This window comes from Lucilia sericata, unplaced genomic scaffold, assembly GCF_015586225.1.
Source record: "Lucilia sericata isolate MDLA Ls3-8-SP2 unplaced genomic scaffold, ASM1558622v1 Contig000279F_arrow, whole genome shotgun sequence".
Lineage (NCBI taxonomy): Eukaryota > Metazoa > Arthropoda > Insecta > Diptera > Calliphoridae > Lucilia > Lucilia sericata.
The window spans coordinates 329,052-348,961 of NW_023994304.1; the positions used below are offsets into that span (position 1 = coordinate 329,052).

General features: G+C 29.7%; 1 protein-coding gene across 2 annotated transcripts in view; it reads left to right on the top strand.

Annotated features, from left to right (window-relative positions):
- Positions 1 to 222: 222 nt before the first annotated feature.
- LOC119603184 overlaps positions 223 to 19,910 on the top strand; it is a 96,095-nt gene continuing 76,407 nt past the window's right edge. The window contains exons 1-2 of one of the 2 annotated variants that reach the window (XM_037955137.1): positions 223 to 264; positions 325 to 443. In XM_037955137.1, the coding sequence (XP_037811065.1) occupies positions 329 to 443 (115 nt within the window). In that variant the 5' untranslated portion in view covers positions 223 to 264; positions 325 to 328. Of the gene's footprint in view, positions 444 to 19,910 lie in introns of both variants that reach the window. The other variant, XM_037955138.1, reaches the window with a different exon arrangement.

Consider the following 19,910-nt stretch of genomic DNA (forward strand, 5'->3'; position numbering starts at 1 on the left):
ATTTAAATAAAGTAAATAAAATACTTTATTATTTTCTTTATAAAGTGTCCCGCGGGCAACTTTTTGAAGGAATACCTGTCCATTTTTGTTGTATAAAATGTGTTACAATAAGCATAGTTGTATTTTTACTAGTTTTTAATTCCCGGGATTACCGACTAAAATTCCCGGGAATCGGGAAGCTAAAAATCACTACATTTCCCGGGAATTTTTTCCCGACGCTTCCCGGGAACGAACCCCTAGTAATGACAGTGTATATTGTTTCACGTAATGATAGTGTTCAGTTCATTCACATTCTATCCAAATTAATATAGTTATATGAAACAGGTCCATGGCTACTTTAAAAGGATTTCGTTACATATGTTTTATAACTGCGCTTGTTGGAATAACCGGTCTTACCTTGTATCCGATAGTTATAAAACCATTAATTAATGTTGATGACTACAGTAAGTTTTTTATAAATACATTTTTAAATTAAAAGTACACCCAAACAAATTTAGATACAATATGTTTATTTATGTAGAGTAAGTGAATCACTAAATCAACTCAGCACCAAATATACCCTTATTCGCGTGTCTTTACCATTATCGGTCTTCTTTCTTCGAGATTTGCATAGGTTTAATGACCTCCAAGAAAGCGATTTATAGTTATATTTTTTAAAAACCGAATATGTATTGAAAAATTTTCATTCATGTATTATGAAACTTATTTTTTGGTTTATTTTCAATTTCAAATGGATTATGAAGAAAATTATAGTGAAAAATAAAAGAAAATTAACCCACAGAAAATTTTCAGAGTATTCGGAATTGTAACCAATGTTGTGTGCTTTACTTTGTGTTACATACAATTTGATTTACTTGTATATAAAATCTGGATATGAAGTTTAAATTTTTTAATAATTTGTTTTGCATTACATCTAATACCCTTATTCCATAACTTATACTATGTTTCCACTGGCGTGAAATCTACTAGATTTGCGTAAACCTCTTCAAGGTGTTTTCACTGAGCTTACTCGTTTTTAATCGAATTTTCGAACGAATCCCGCCATTTTATTTTGGTGTAACGATAGTAATATTAATTTCCTTCAAATTTAAACAATACAAATAAAAAATTACATTTGTAAAAGTATACATTTGTTTATTAAGTGCCACTAATTTTAAAATTAAAATTTGTTTTGTTATACCCTCCACCACCATCAGTGGTGATAGAGGGTATATATAACTTTGTCATTCCGTGTGTAACACCAAGAAATATTCATCTGAGACCCCACAAAGTATATATATTCTGGGTCCTTATCAAATTCTGAGTCGATTTAGCTTTGTCCGTCTGTCTGTGTAAAACACACTCACGATAAAACGAAGCAATAGAATTTAATCAAATTCACCCGAAATGTTATTCATTTTCCTAAGTTGTTTGGTATTGAAAATGAGCAAAATCGGTTTCGTTTCTACACAATTGCCAGAATCGGTCCACAATTTCATATACCTCCCATACAAAAGTACATATTCCCGGAAAATGGGTTTTTTGTTAATAACTTCCGTCAGAATGTCGATATCTTCACAAAAATTTACAAATTTAAATCCTATGTCAATAGAATTCATTCACTTAAACTCGCATAACTCATTACTAAATCCATATAAAGTTTGGCACAACTATTGCTCATATACAGAGAAATATTACTGTGAAATTGTTTTCCTATCGATCCAAAATTGATCATAGTTCCCATACAAGATCCGTTTCAGAAAAGCACTTAAAGGCACATAACTCATTACCAAATAGTGATACCCATAAAATATTTGGCAAAAATACTATTTCTACACAGAAATGTTATTTCAAAATTTTTTGACGATCGGTCCATCCTTGGTCATGGTCATAGCTCCCATACAAGGTTCGCTCCCGAAAATCACTTAAACGCACATAACTCATTACCAAATATTGATATCGACAAATTTAGCAAAAATATTGCTCTTATATACATAAATTACACTATAAAATTGTTTTACGATCGGTCCATATTTGGTCATAGCTCTCATACTAGGTTCCTCCAGAAAATCTCTTAAATGCACAATATGCATTACTAAATAATGATACAGATACAGAATTTTGAAATTTTGTATTTATACACATAATTGGTCATAGCTCCCATACAAGGTCCTTTTACGAAAATCTCGTAAACGCACATTACTCATTACCAAATAAAGCTATTGATACAAAATTTGACACAAATATTAGTTTTGTATACAAAAATTCTATTTCAAGATTTTTCACGATCGGTTCATAACATGGGTGCGGTCGGTCCCATACAAGGTTCCCTTCAAAAAATCACTTAAACACACATTACTTATTACTAAATTATATTATATAAATACAAAATTTGACTGAAATATAGCTTTTATGTACCGAAATTTAGCTTAAAGAATTTTTTACGATCGGTCTATAATTGGTCATATCTCCCATACTAGGTCCTTAAATCTTTTTATGCATACATGCAAATTACTAAATATCGCTAAAGCATATCTTAGGGCGCTATAAAAGTATAAAAGAAAATGGCGTTTGTAATGTTCAATAAATCTTGGAATTGTAATAGATTTAAGCTGTTTAAATCTTGGGATTTTTTTATTTAAGACATGAGAAAACTAGATTTTCTTAAAACGCCTCAGTGGGAACATAAGGGAATAAAATGGTAAAAAAAATTAGATCAATACTTCTTGCAGTTTAACTGTACCTTCAATTTGAACTCGGCGGATTTCGGGAAAATCGAACATCTTCACTGTTTTACATTTTAAATAAAGTATTATAGTCCAAATAATATTAATTATATATCTGAAGTTTTATTCAAATCGGACTTTTTAACCCATAAACTGTGGAGTTCAAAGGTAAAATTTTGCAATATTTGTGAATTCTCAGTGTACCATATCGAAATATTATTTATTTGTCGGCCAAATTTAATTTTGTAGAATATTGTGATAAATACACATTTTAAAGTTGGTGGTTTTATTATTTTATTTATTTTAATTATTTTTAAATTGTTGTATTTCTAATTTATTTTTAATTTATAGTTTTTTAATTTATATTATTTTCGGCATACTTTTTATTTTTATATATGACAGCTAGACAAAACCTTGGTCCAATTTTTAGTGACAGTAGTTTTATTAGGTCTAGGTTATATAATTTAGATCTAAATATTAACATAGGACATTTAAATTGCACTAGTTTTAATTTAAATCCAAATTCATCCAAATTTCGTGAAATTAAATGTTGTAGAATGCTTGTTTGTTGAACTTTATCTTGGAAATATAAAGCTTTTGGTAGGAGTTGTTTACCTTCCTCATGGTAATTTCGATTTGTTTGAAGATGAAATATCAGATTTGCTTGTTCGTTACAATAATATTATTATTATGGGTGACTTTAATAATAACTTATTTGATAATGTCAAGTCCTTGAGGGTTCGAAATATTTGTAGAAGGATGAATCTTTCTCTGATTCATAACTCTATGCCTACACATTTTGATGTTTGTCACAATTCTACTTCCTTGTTAGACTGTTTTTTGGTATCTTCTCCTGAATTGGTTGGTTGGCTGATCAATTTCAGTGTCCTGGTATAACTCGTTCTTCTTTCTTTCATCTTTTTGTCGATTGAGGTTCCTCGATTTATTGGTAGACAGTTTTTTGAATTTTACGATTATGATTCGGTTAATATTGAGTCCATTGGAGCTATGCTTTCTGAGTGTGGTTTTGATGATATGTACTTAACTGGCAGTGTGGATGAGCAGCTGATGTTATTAAATAATGGTTTGCAGTTATTGCATTCTGCAGTACCTTTGAAGAGACGAATGATACGTGGATGTGGAAATGGCTGGATTAATGCACCTGAAATTCGATATCAGTTGTCGCTAAGAGATCTGCATATGGTGCATATTTGGATAATAGAACTGATGCCAATTGGGGGAAATTTTGTAGATGTAGGAATAAAGCTAAAATGATTATAAGAAGATTAAGAGAGATGCTTATGGCATTTGAACTTATTAAGTCTAGGGCGGTTGGTTATGATGGATTTGGACTTAAATTTTTAAGAATTTTGATGCCATTTATTGGTAATTATGTCTTATATTTGGTTAACACAATAATGACAACTTCTAGTTTTCCTTTATTATGGAAGGTTGCTAGGATTGTTCCCTTGAGTAAGAATAGTGGTATTAGTGGTGGTAATGATTTTAAGCCTATATCTATATTGCCCATTCTATCAAAGATGGTTGAGCATCTGATTAAGATTCAACTGGTAAAGCATATTGATGATGGTCGGTTGCTTCATTATTGTCAAACTTACATAATTATATATATAACAAAAATAATGCAAGTATTTTAGACTGTTGCTTTGGTATTATTGGTTGCCTATTTATTGTTGTTGGTTCACATCATTTTAATTGCAATTAATATGCATAGGTTTTTTATCTAGTATTGACTGATTTATGATATGAATTTTTTTGACATTGTTTGCAAATTTTGTGAAATTTCTGTTAGCTTTGAAATGGGGGAATGTTGTGTGGTTTAAGGATGTTGTGATTGCTCAGTCAAAATTGCTGATTTGGATGAATTTACTTTGTGACTGTTTTGGTGTAAGATGATTTGTGACTGTTATTGTGTGCATAGAGTTTTGTGTTTGTGAGGGTTTTTTCTGCTATTATATTTTTGCTCTTATAGAATTGTCTTTTCATTTTGTTCTTTTAAAGTTAGTCTTGAAATTTTTATTATGTAATTGACTGGTAATTTTGGTATTTAAATTATTTTACAAGAGTTGATATTTTTTGGGGTGGTTTAAAACTTTCTTCCAATTAATTGTCTTATATTTCTTCAGAAATGTTAAATTGATAGGTGTTTTATAGCTTCATGTTTCTGTCTGTTTCTTTGAATTACATTTGATTGATTGTTATTTTATATAGTATATTATCTTTTTAAATAATTTAGTTGTAATTTTATTTTTATATAATTATGTATTTTGTGTTGGAAGAATTATTGCAAAGTAGAAATTTGTAACCGCTTATGGCCTATAGGCTAGGTTATTGAATATTCTTAAATAAATAAATAAAAAAATAAAAAAAGATGACTAGAATTTTTAGTATAAAGTCCGATATTTAAATTAGAGTGAAAAAAGGTAAATTAACCCTTTAAAGCACTTGGGAACAATTTGAGATGCTTACGGCATTTGAACTTATTAAGTCTAGGGCGATTGGTTATGATGGATTTGGACTTAAATTTTTAAGAATTTTGATGCCATTTATTGGTAATTATGTCTTACATTTGGTTAGCACAATAATGACAACTTCTAGTTTTCCTTTATTATGGAAGGTTGCTAGGATTGTTCCCTTGAGTAAGAATAGTGGTATTAATGGTGGTAATGATTTTAGGCCTATATCTATATTGCACATTCTATCAAAGATGGTTGAGCATCTGATTAAGATTCAACTGGTAAAGCATATTGATGATGGTCGGTTGCTTCATTATTGTCAGACTGGCTTCAGATGTAATAGGAACACCACTTCTTTGCTTCTAGGTCTTACTGATAATATTAGAAGATGTGTATCTAATAGGGGTAATTGTGTCTTATTATCATTAGACTTAGCCAAGGCATTTGATAGGGTGAATCATTCAATTTTAGTAGAAAAATTGCGTAGGTATTACGGTTTCTCTGGCTCAGCATGTAGACTGATTTCATCTTATTTATCAGATAGACGACAATATGTGTTTAGTGGTGGTCGTGTTTCTGGACTGCTTCCTGTTTACAGTGGAGTTCCTCAGGGATCAGTACTGAGACCTTTGCTTTTCATAATGTGTATGAATGATCTATTCAGTAGAATTTCTAGTAATATATGTCTTCCATTTTCATTTGCTGATGATATTCAGCTTTTGTTTAGAGGTGATGTAGAATTTCCTGATGTTTTACAAAGTGTTATTGATCATACTGCCGATTTATTATTTAGTTGGGTTCAGGATAATGATCTTTCTGTGAATGTAAATAAGACCAAGGCAATGTTATTTGTATCAATTTCTGTATTTATGTAATTCTGTAAATAAAAATTTTGGGGATTTTATGGCATATGTATCTGTATTTATGTAATTCTGTAAATAAAAATTTTGGGGATTTTATGGCATATGGTAATTGAGTTTCCTGTAACTCTATTGAATTGTTTTTTTTTTTTGCTTCTTTATAGCGTATTCTTGGGTAATGTGGAGGTATGGTTGTAAAGTTTTGGATTTTCTTGTCTTTGTGTTGGGGAAACATTTCATTCTTGTTTGTGCAGTTTTTTTTAAGGTGTAGTTAATTTTTTATGCTTTTTGTTTTTTCTATGACTTTGGAAGCCTGGTTTGTTGTGTGGGATTTTGCTAGGGCATTTAAGTTTTTCTTCGCTTAATTTTGTTTTATTCAGGTGACTGAGATTCTATTTTGCTACATTAAGAATTAACTTTTTTTTTTGTTTTGATCTTATATTTACATACTGGTTTTTGTAATGAATTAACTGACAATGATCTGGCAGTATCATTATTTTGTAATTTTTAGGAGACTTTTTGTTGCTGTTAAATAATGGTTGATAATCATTTTTTAAGTGGAGGGTTGCTGTATTATATATTTATTCTGTATAATAGGTATATATTTTAACTATTGTAAAGTTGATGTCTTTTGACTGGATTTTTTGAGAATTGTTTACTGTGAGTGGGTAGTAATACTATAACTTATATATGCATTTTGCATTATTCTGATAAATGAGCTGGAGTTTGTTTATAATTGAAATTAGAGATCGTATTCTGTTGTATATTTTTTATTATGTGAATGGTTTATTATTATTGAAATATTGTATGTTTTATTGATATTAACATGCATTTTCCCTTTGTTGGTTATTACCTTTTTAATATTAGTATCACTTGACTGAGTTGTGGTATTGTTATTGCATTTGGTGGTACTTTGGTAATGTTGAGGAATTAACTATGTTGATTTGCTTTTGCAGTTGGAAATTCGTTGATGCTATAATACAGTTTTTGGTGGGTTGGAATGTTTAGATTGGTCTTGGAATTGTGTTGTTATTCATATTGTTATTGCTATTCTAGAGTAATTGTCTTTGTGATTATCCAATATGATGAATTACTGATATTGTCATAATTGTGTTTATGGTTTGTTTTATGTGGTTATTGATATTTGTATTGAAATTTTAATGGATTTGGCTGAATGCATTATATTCAATTGTCATTTACTTGTTATTTCATATGTGGGTGCATCATTGAATATCTGTTGACTGATAAAAATTTGCTGGGTATATGTAAATGAGGTATCATTAGTGTTTTACTTGTAATTGCTTGGGTGAGGATTATTTGTGTTGTTTGGATTAATACTTTGAACATTGTTGGTGTTGTCTGCTTCACTGATTTTTTTTTCAAGATTATTTTTAATATCTTATTGTTATATTATTAGAAGTTGGAACTTTGTATTTTCTTTTACTTTCTTTAACTGATTATCTTATCTTAAATTGGTATTTTTCTTGTAGTTCATTGTGTCCCTTATGTGAGACCTTTTTTTGATAAGATTTTGATTTATGTTGTATTAGTCTCTCATATTACTCACTAATTACTCTTATTTGATTCTTTTTAAGGTATGTTATAATGCAAGTATTTTAGACTGTTGCTTTGGTATTATTGGTTGCCTATTTATTGTTGTTGGTTCATATCATTATACCCTACACCACTTTAGTGGGGAGGGTATATTGGGTTTGTGCTGATGTTTGTAACGCACAATAATATTGGTCCTATACCCACCTTAAAGTATACCAATCGGCTCAGAATCAATTTCTGAGTCGATTTAGCTATGTCCGTCCGTCTGTCCGTCCGTCTGTCCGTCCGTCCATGTAAACCTTGTAATCAAACTAAAGGTCGCAATTTTGAAGATAATTCAATGAAATTTGGTACATGATCTTCTATTGTCCCAGGGACGAAGCCTATTGAAAATGGTTAAGATCGGTCCATTATTTCACCTAGCCCCCATACAACTGAACCCCTCGAATAGGGCTTTTAAAACTTGTAATCTAACTACAGGTCGCAATTTTGAAGATAATTCAATGAAATTTGGTACATGATCTTCTATTGTCCCAGGGACGAAGCCTATAGAAAATGGTTTACATCGGTCCATTATTTCACCTAGCCCCCATACAACTGAACCCCCGAATAGGGCTTTTAATCCTTGTAATCAAACTACAGGTCGCAATTTTGAAGATAATTCAATGAAATTTGGTGCATGATCTTCTATTGTCCCAGGGACGAAGCCTATAGAAAATGGTTTACATCGGTCCATTATTTCACCTAGCCCCCATACAACTGAACCCCTCGAATAGGGCTTTTAAAACTTGTAATCAAACTACAGGTCGCAATTTTGAAGATAATTCCATGAAATTTGGCACATGATATTTTATGGTATCGTAGACGAAGCCTATTGAAAATGGTTAACATCGGTCCATTATTTCACCTAGCCCCCATACAACTGAACCCCCGAATAGGGCTTTTAAAACTTGTAATCAAACTACAGGTCGCAATTTTGGAGATAATTCAATGAAATTTGGCACATGATCTTTTATGGTACCGTAGACGAAGCCTGTTGAAAATGGTTACCATCGGTCCATTATTTCACCTAGCCCCCATACAACTGAACCCCCGAATAGGGCTTTTAAAACTTTTAATCAAACTACAGGTCGCAATTTTGGAGATAATTCAATGAAATTTGGCACATGATCTTCTATTGTCCAGGTCGCAATTTTGGAGATAATTCAATGAAATTTGGCACATGATCTTTTATGGTACCGTAGACGAAGCCTGTTGAAAATGGTTACCATCGGTCCATTATTTCACCTAGCCCCCATACAACTGAACCCCCGAATAGGGCTTTTAAAACTTTTAATCAAACTACAGGTCGCAATTTTGGAGATAATTCAATGAAATTTGGCACATGATCTTCTATTGTCCAGGTCGCAATTTCGGAGATAATTCAATGAAATTTGGCACATGATCTTTTATGGTACCGTAGATGAAGCCTGTTGAAAATGGTTTACATCGGTCCATTATTTCACCTAGCCCCCATACAACTGAACCCGCCGAATAGGGCTTTTAAGTTCATAATTATGTTTTATATACTCATATCTCGACAAAAAGCTGCAATAACCAAGTTGTATACAAGACTTGATGACCCCCACGAATTCCATAATAATAGGTTCTCATATGACCCTAGCCCCTATGAAAAGCCCCCATCAAAATTTCACTTAAATGTCCACAATTTTATTCAACAATAAACGGCTTAAGTATGTATATCTAAGGCAAGGTACAATTCAACTTAAATGCTTTATTATGGCAACTAAATTACATTATATTTTTGTCAAAGGTGTAGGGTATTATATGGTCGGCCTCGCCCGACTATAATTTCTTACTTGTTTTAATTGCAATTAATATGCATAGGTTTTTAAACTAGTATTGACTGATTTATGATATGAATTTTATTGACATTGTTTGCCAATTTTGGGAAATTTCTGTTAGCTTTGAAATGGGGGAATGTTGTGTGGTTTAAGGATGTTGTGATTGCTCAGTAAAAATTGCTGATTTGGATTAATTTACTTTGTGACTGTTTTGGTGGAAGATGATTTGTGACTGTTATTGTGTGCATAGAGTTTTGTGTTTGTGAGGGTTTTTTCTGCTATTATATTTTTGCTCTTATAGAATTGTCTTTTCATTTTGTTCTTTTAAAGTTAGTCTTGAAATTTTTATTATGTAATTGACTGGTAATTTTGGTATTTAAATTCTTTTACAAGAGTTGATATTTTTTGGGGTGGTTTAAAACTTTCTTCCAATTAATTGTCTTATATTTCTTCAGAAATGTTCAACTGATAGGTGTTTTATAGCTTCATGTTTCTGTCTGATTTGTATTACCTATGTCCTTTACAGTCTGGAGTGTTATTTGCCATATAGTTGCTGTTTGACATATTGATTGGTTCTGTGAGTTCATTTTTGGGATTGTTTATGACTTCTACATATTATTTTCTTTATTTTAACCTGTTTTGCTTCTTTGAATTACATTTGATTGATTGGAAATTATGTAGGAATTTATTTATAATCAATGTGGTACAATTTAATTGTCCTATCGTTATTTTATATAGTATATTTTATATAGTATATTATTGTAACCGCTTATGGCCAATAGGCTAGGTTATTGAATATTCTTAAATAAATAAATAAAAAAAATAAATAAAGATGACTGGAATTTTTAGTATAAAGTCCGATATTTAAATTAGAGTGAAAAAAGGTAAATTAACCCTTTAAAGCACTTGGGAACAATTTAACAACAAAGTTAAAAAATTGGAAAAAGCATTATCCATTTGAATAAAGCTCTATATAATAAGAGAAATAGCAAAAATATAACAAAAACTTTTATATTAAGTATACAAAATTCTACTTTAACTTTTTGACTATGGAGTAAACTAGAGTTAGGGTGCGTCGAAAAAAAGTGGAGTCAGTCACCCTCGACGATTAAAGATATGTTAATAACATTTCTAAAAATATAAAAAAATATTTTTTTGCCACGCCTAGAAATACCGCCCTCTAGCTATATTTCACTCTTAGAAAATTTTTTAATTCGACATCATATTCTATGCGCGACTTCAAATATCTCGGATCCTTACCAAAAATCTAAACTTATGGCTATACTGGAATAAAGTACATTTAATTATATGAAATATTAGCTTTTAAAATGCTCACTTTTATGCATAAAGAGCTATTTAACAGGTATTTAAAAATAACGGTATAATTCTAACTACAAACAATTAATTTGCTAGGGATATGGTCGAAAATTTTTTTCAAATTAATTTACAATACAAAAATTGCATCCTTCCCCATATCTTAACAAAAGAATGATCATCTTATTCAGCATTTAATTCTATTAATTAATAACAAAATCGCGTAGGTACATAAAAACTAAACATTTTATTTTATAAAAATCGATGAAAAATTAAAATGTTATGCTAAGTTTTATAAAAATGTTTTTTATGTTTTTTTTTTTTACCAATTTTGAAAAATGTTTATACTAATTTTTATTAAATGTGATAAATTAACTTTAAATAGTTTAAATAGTTACACATTTTTAAAGAAGTTCTTGGAATAGTTAAAACTAATAAAAACAAGTTAGAGTGCTATATTCGGCTGAGCCGAATCTTAAATACCCTCCAATACCCTCCAAAATACCCCTACTTTTATATTAATACTTTTTTAATTGATCAAATATTTGTAGAAATAAGTTTTCTCATGTCTTAAATAGAAAAACCCCAAGATTTAAACAGCAAATCTGTTACAATTCCAAGATTTTTTGAACATTACAAACCCCATTTTCTTTTATATTTTTATAGCGCCCTAAGATATGCTTTAACGATATTTAATAATGTGCATGTATGCGTGTGTGTGAAAGATTTAAGGATTTATAATTTTGTTCTACACAAATAGATAATGCAACCTAGTATGGGAGATATGACCAGTTATAGACCGATCGTAAAAAATTCTTTAAGCAAAAATTCTGTACATAAAAGCTATATTTCAGACAAATTTTGTATCTAAATCGTAATTTAGTAATAAGTAATGTGTGTTCAAGTGATTTTCTGAAGAGAACCTTGCATGGGGCCGACCGCACCCATGTTATGGACCGATCGTGAATCATGAAATATAATTTTTGTATACCAAACTAATATTTGTGACAAATTTTGTATCAATAGCTTTATTTGGTAATGAGTAATGTGCGTTTAAGAGATTTTCGTAAATGGACCTTGTATGGGAGCTCTGACCAATTATGTATATAAAGCCAAAATTTCAAAATTCTGCATCTATATCATTATTTGGTAATGAATATTGTGCATTTAAGTGATTTTCTGGAGGGGACCTAGTATGAGAGCTATGACCAAATATGGACCGATCGTAAAACAATTTTATAGTGTAATTTATGTACATAACAGCAATATTATGTATGCTAAATTTTTTATGGGTATCACTATTTGGTAATGAGTTATGTGCCTTTAAGTGTTTTTCTGAAAGGGACCTTGCATGGGAGCTATGATCAATTATGGACTGATAGGAAAACAATTTCACAGTAATATTTCTGTGTATATGAGCAATACTTGTGTCAAACTTTATATGGATATTTTAATTTAGCAATGAGTTATGCGCGTTTAAGTGATTTTCGGGAGGGGACCTTGTATGGTAGCTATTACCAATTATGACCCGACCTAAAAAAAAACTTTTATAGTAATATTTCTGTATATGTGAGCAATACTTGTACCAAATTTTATATTGATATCTTAATATAGTAGTATCTTAATGTAGTAGATCGGAAAAAAATTTCACAGTAATATTTCTGTGCATATGAGCAATACTTATTCCAAATTTTACATAGATATCTTAATTTAGTAATGAGTTATGCGCGTTTGAGTGATTTTCGGGAAGGGTCCTTGTATGGGAGCTATGACCAATTATGGACCGATCGGAAAAAAATTTCATAGTAATATTTCTATATGTGAGAGCAATACTTGTACCAAATATAATTATATGGATATCTCAATTTAGTAATGAGTTATGTGCATTTACATGATTTTCGGGAGGTGACCTTGTATGGTAGCTATGTCCAATTATGAACCGATCCAGAAATTTTTTTCGCTCAAAGAATTCTATTGACATAAGTTTTTATTTGTTAAATTTTGTGAAGATATCAACATTCTGACGGAAGATATTAACAAAAAACTAATTTTCCGGGAATATGTACTTTTGTATGGGAGGTATATGAAATTATGGACCGATTCTGGCAATTTTTAGCAAGAATCAAGATCTTGTGTAGAAACGAATGTATGATGACTTTAATGAAATTATCCTGCAAAGTTTTCGAGAAAATTAATTTTTCGGAGTTATTTTAAATTTTGATTCATAACTTTTCCCGCTGTGAACCGATTTTGCTCATTTTCAATACCAAACTGTACCGGAGAATAGTGAATATTTTGGCTGAATTTCGTTAATTTCCATTGCTTCGTTTTAACGTGAGCGTGTTTTACACAGACAGACAGACAGACGGACGGATAGATGGACATAGCTAAATCGACTCAGAATTTCATAAGGACCCTGAATATATATACTTTGTTGGGTCTCAGATGAATATTTCTTGGTGTTACACACGGAATGACAAACTTATATATACCCTCTATCACCACTGATGGTGGTGGAGGATATAAAAATAATAGACGTAATATATAAAAAACAAAAAGGGCGGTATTTCTAGGCGTGGCAAAAAAATAATTTTTATATTTTTGGAAATGCTATTAAAATATCTTTAATCCTAGGGGGTGACTGGCACAACTTTTTTTTGTCCATAGAGACCGACCCACTCTAATGTACCTACATTTTCAAAAGAAACATTTTGGTTTTAAAACTGGTATGTAGTCCATTTTTTCGGTCGATTTTCGACATAATATGTCTAAAAATACAAAATTTATATGTTTAAAAAGGGTTAATTCATAAGTATTTATAATTACAGTCTTATTCAAAAAGGTTTTGAACAATTTAATAAACATTTTATTAAACAGTTTACAAAAATGTGTATTCATAATACTATTTTTGTTTTATAAGCCTTCTATTAATGTGTTCTAAATATAGAAATTTTATTGTAGGCAAGAACATACTTTAAACCTAAAATAGAATAAAAAATTGTAAATTTAAGAGGATTTTTAAAGAAAGTTAAGGATTTATGAATTATTGTGCAAAATTATTATGTATTTTAAATGCCAAAGTATAATTATACCCTTCACCTTCGTGAGAAGGGTATATATGTATAAGTTTGTCATTCCGTTTGTAATTTTTATAATATAATTTTCCGACCCTATAAAGTATATATATTCTGGATCCTTATAGATAGCGGATTCGATTAAGCCATGTCCGTCTGTCTGTCTGTTGAAATCAGTTTTTAGAGGACCCCAGATATCGGCGAGATCCGAATCTTCAATAATTCTGTTAGACATGCTTTCGAGAAGATCGCTATTTAAAATCAGCAAAATCGGTCCATAAATGACGGAGATATAAGCAAAAATCCGAGACAACCTCTGAAAATTTCATTAAAAAAGACAATTTTTTCATGCTTTGATTATTAAGCAACAACAACAACACTGCTTATTCATTGAGTATTTCGTTTCACATGTTTGGATGGCTGTGTGTTTCATTGGCATGTGTATATTGTTTTTGTTTCTTGGTGTATTCAGTTTTGTATGTTTGGATGGCTGTGTGTTTCATTGCCTTGTGTATATTGTTTTTGTTTGTTGGTGTACAGTTTCGTTTGTTGGTTTTACTGCCTTGTGTATTTTGTTTTTTGAGTGTTTATTTCGTTTAGCGTTGTTGTTGTTCATTTTGTTTTGCTATTACTATAATAATGATATAATCGAGAAAATTAAATAGGTACATAAATTTAAATTTTATAAAATTTATATTTTTTAAATACACTATGGTGAAGGGTATATAAGATTCGGCACAGCCGAATATAGCACTCTTACTTGTTTACTTGTTATCATTAATTACGTATGTATGTATGTATGTATGTATGTATGTATGTATGTATGTATGTATGTATGTATGTATGTATGTATGTATGTATGTATGTATGTATGTATGTATGTATGTATGTATGTATGTATGTATGTATGTATGTATGTATGTATGTATGTATGTATGTATGTATGTATGTATGTATGTATGTATGTATGTATTAACGTATTGATGGTGGAAAAGCAAATGATTAGCGAAATTATGGACAGATGTGTACGTAAAACCCATTTGACCATTTAATTAAATTAATGACAAATTATGTAGTTTCATTATAATCATTATTAGCTTCATATGTATATAATTTAACTAGTTTATCCAGATGGTCAAATTTCTAGATAACTATAAAGTTACTGCACTTTATATTGTCGACCTTTATAAGATTTGAGAGTAGAGAGAAAAATAATATTGGTCATACCCTAAAAATTGACTGCAAAATGGAACATACATTCAAATATATTCTGGTGTTGCTGAAAAAATGTTTAGCCTAGTGATCAAAGTATAATTTTCTAAAGGATTAAGCTGCGCTTAATCCGAATCTGGATTTCTACAGCACATCAAGTTTTTAAGATATTTGCCTAATACAAATTACAAAAACTACCGTTTTTAGCCATATACTTATGTAAGTATGTATGGAAAATAATACCGCGAAGTTAAAATCTGTTATGTCATTTGAAAATCCAATCTGTATAAATATAGGTATCTTTAAAATTTTATGACTTAAAAATTACTAAAAATCATTGTTTTTTCAATATTAACGACTCGATATCAGGAAAAACTGATGTGATAAAAAAATTCTATGGTTAGATTTGGATTCCACTCAGATCAATCATTAAGAAAGGAATATCTTGGGCACCTCTTTAAAATGTCGTTGGTCTTTGTATAGTACATATATAAATATGCATTTGCGTGATTTTTTCAGGAATAATTTAACCGTGTTATGGTTTCGTAAAATTGTTCCTTGTAATTTTAACTATTTTTTGTTGTTCCGCGAGAAAATAACACGAATTTTATTAATAAACAGTATAACTTTGATAATAACAAAAATCAAAACAAAATATTGTATTTAGTGATATAAATATAATCATAAAGAATTCGTTATTCGAATTCTTTTTTTAAATCCTCAAAAAAATATAGCAAAAAGGCAAAATTTGTTGATAATTTAGCAAAATCCAAGTCAAGAAATATTTTAGAAGATGTAAAAAACTTCGTTTTTAATTAAAAATGTTATAAAAATCAAAAAAACATTAAGCAAAAATAATCTGTTTTGAATTGTCGAATAATTTTTTTTATATTTTATTTATCACTAATAGTAAAATGACAAATAAAAAATCACAGCATTACCAGAATAAAATAAAATCTGTTTAATAGTTATTGAACAGATAGAAAATGTTTATGAATAGAAATTGTTTATAAAAGGTTTATAGCTTAAAACAGTTTGATAACTATTTTGTTCAACAAACCTACAATAAGAATTTTTTTTGAATGAAATTGGAATAAGGACTTGGTTACGATTCCCATATTCCATTTCTTCAAAACTTGTGAGTTAAATAGGTGATGTTTACAAGTGACATAGCATATGGTACAAGAAGATTGCTGATGAGGAGCCGTAGCGGGCCCGAAAATGCATTCCATTCTGCTGTTGTGTCCGAAAAATTAAATTTTCAGTTTATTTTTTTTTTTAAATGTAAAATAGTAAATAATTATTACGTATTCTTTAAAATATTATTATGTTTTATTCTCTTATCTATTGTCCATAAATCCCCATGAGATCTACTAAAAATGTTAAAATCTGTTTAACAAAGTTTCAAAAAAACTGAAATTGGAGATTTGAAACGGCCGTTGAAAAAAATCAAACTTTTTTGGCCATAGCTGAGAGTAAGTTTGCGTTATAGTATAAGGACAAACGCTAATATTCGAGTAATTATACATACTAGAGTACATAAAGGGAGCTCCGCTTCCCTTCTCGAAATTAGATTAAAAATTCAGATTATAAAAATATGTGTGCATATGTAAAATGAGTACAGATAAAAATTTTAATATTTTTTAAGATTATATGTGGCATCACTGGATTCCTTACACTTATAAAGGTATTTAAAAATTATACGATTCAAAGCAAAACACCTCAGATATACTCTCCTCTCTTTTTTCTAGAAGCTGTGTTGTTTACTTTTAATGTTTTGTTTCTTGCTTTGTTTGTTTTTTAGTTCAAGCATACGTACGTGTGACTTTTGTTTCTATGCATTAGTAACAACTTTAATTGCTTATAGCTACCAAAATTCTGAACCGATCTTATTAATATATATATATTGTGCACATCTGCGAACAAATACCTTTAAAATGATATATCTTTGGCCAAGATCGGATGTATACTGTAAGAGTAAAAGTGGTCACAAAAATCGCTTTGCCTATTAATTATATAGATTTTAAGTAACAAAATGGTTTTTTAGAATATATCCCAAAAAATTTTTTTTGTCACATTTCGAATTCATGTGCTATAAGACACGTTAATGGTCTGGGGAATTTACAATAACTTTAAAATTTTTCAACCAATATTTGTGTTTTATATTTTCTGAAATGCTTATTATGTGTACATTACGATTCCTTCACAATAAAGTGCAAAGTTTATTATTAAATGGCAAAATTTGAGCAAAAGCTGAAAAAAAAAACGATTTTTTCCCCTTGTAAATGCACTTTGAAACTTCCTGTTAGCGTTATCCTATCAGCCTAATTTTTTACATGACATAGTTTTACAACCCAATAGAACAGTTGTAGAGGAGGGACGGCCTGTCGGACAAAATTTTTTTTCCTTCATACAAGCTTGATGCACTCTAAAGTACATACATATGTATTTTGGGCAAAATGAATGGGATTTTCCTTTGTCAACGTATCAGACCAGGATGTACTATTACATCATGTATTAGACCAAAGTATAACAAGTAGTCCGACTCTCACATATATGAAATTACTCTCTCACATCTACGAGTGCCGTGTGAATACGACTCTCTTGTGAGAAATTTAAACATGTCAAAACACTCAAATGTTTAACTTACTTTTTGGCCACTTTCAAGGATCGTACGCGAAATTGCAGTTATCCACAAAAAACTGCAATTTTTTAAAATAGTTTTATTGCACTTTTGATTTAGAATTTTGTTTAATTTTCTTGAACTGAAAAAAATTTTTGTTTAATTATTGACATTTTATTTTTGTTGTTGTTGAATTTTATTTTACAAACAGAGTTTCAATTTTTGGTATTGAAAATTCAAACAAATTTAAAATTGTATTTTTTTATAAAACTCTGTGTGTTTAGAATGCACCAATACAAATACATTTTTGTTACTAACACATATTTAGAGCTACCCACTAAACAATTTTTGCCGAATTCGTACCGACTGTCTGCACAAGTTGCCGATTTCGTATCAGAATTCCGTCAGAATTCGTTATGAAAATCGAATGAAAGGTTGCTCGGAATTCGGAATTCTTTGTCTAAGGAAATTCGGAAAAATGTGCAGAGTTGTCGATCAGAATTCGGTACGAAATCTGATGTAAATTCTTGGGGAAATTCTGAAGGAATTTTCGATAAATCAGATTGAAGTCGGACAAATGTCTGATATCATGTGTGACTTTCTTTCGACATTTCGTACGAAAGTCTGATCAAATATAAGAAAGTCTGATAGATGTCGGATAAATGTCTGATAAAATGTCCGACAGTTCGTACAAAAGCCTGATCAAGTATAAGAAAGTCTGATAGATGTCGCACAGTGGTATAGGAAGAAAAAGAGGGAAATAATTCGGTAACTTCTAAACGGTTAATCCGATTTTAATGAAATTTGGTATGCACAAAGAGGAGGTGTTGTCGAGTTTAGGTTTTGAATTTGGACCTTATAGGCCAACCAGAATCTCCTCATCCAGCACTATAAAAAATGTCGTCGTAGGAGTAAATTATCTCTTATAGTTTAGGAGATATTCGCATTTGAAAATTAAAATTTTAAAATTTTTACCGTCCTTACTTTAGTTTTTTGATAATAGCAGGTCCAAATATTCCCGATTTTCGCCATTTTTTTTTATTAGCTTAACAACAAGTTTATATATCAAGCAGTGAAAGAATTATGTAAAAAGCATTATTCGCTTAACAACAAGTTTATATATCAAGCAGTGAAAGAATTATGTAAAAATCATGACTGAGTCCAAAGTTATAGGCATTTTAATTTAAAAAATTAAAAAAGGCGATTTTTTGCCATTTTTTGGGAAAAAGTATCTTTTTCTTTTTAAGTTATCTAAAAAGTTTCTAAGAAGATGTATATAGAATTTATACTTTTTGGAAAGCTGACTTTACATAAAATACGATAAATGAAACAAAACCTAAAAATTTTTGATACCGAGGGGACCAGGTCCATCCAAAAAAAACCCTATTTTTTATGGAAAATTCAATTTTGAGCAAAAATTCTCAAATCGCATAGTCGATATCAAATTATAGTGACCTGTTTTATATACCCAAAATGTTCTTAATCATTTTGTAACGGGTTTCGATAACCCCGCTCCTGGTATGGATATAATAGGCAAAAAACCAAAAAATCCCATTTTTGGGATTTTTTAAAACTTTTTTGGGAATTCCGGGATTTCTAATAAGAAAATTCGAAATTTTTATTTAATTTTGGATTTTGAGTAAAAAAACCTAACTGTAAAATTTCATCAAAAAGTATTCGTACATAAAATTTTTATTGCAATTTGAAAAATTTGTATCTTCGCAAAAACTGAATAAAAAACATTTTTTAATTTTTTTTTTAAAAAGTATTCCACGATTTTTTTAATTTTCAAAAATTATATACAGTTTTGAAAAATAGACAAAATTAATTTTCCATTGATATATAACATTCCTACCTAAATGTTTTAAGTGACAAATTAATTAGGGAAAACTCAACATCTTTTAGAAAATTTACCTAGCACTATTATTTTCATCCATAAGGTTAACTCTTAAATTTGTTACATATATTAAAAAATGTTCAGGTATTATTTTTTAAACTGTAATGATTTTTACCCCTATAGGTCACTTTAATAGGTAGCTTATTAAAGTGACCTATTGAGGAAAAATTCATTACATAAGGAAACGTTAGACATATTAGGTAGAATATCATAACCCTTTAAATAATTTAATTTAAGTATCTGTAATTAATATATAAGACAGGTTTATATCTGTTTGTAATTATTTGTAATTTTCTAACCATGGCGATCGTACTAAAAAAAAATGATTTGTGCTCCATTTTATTTGAACA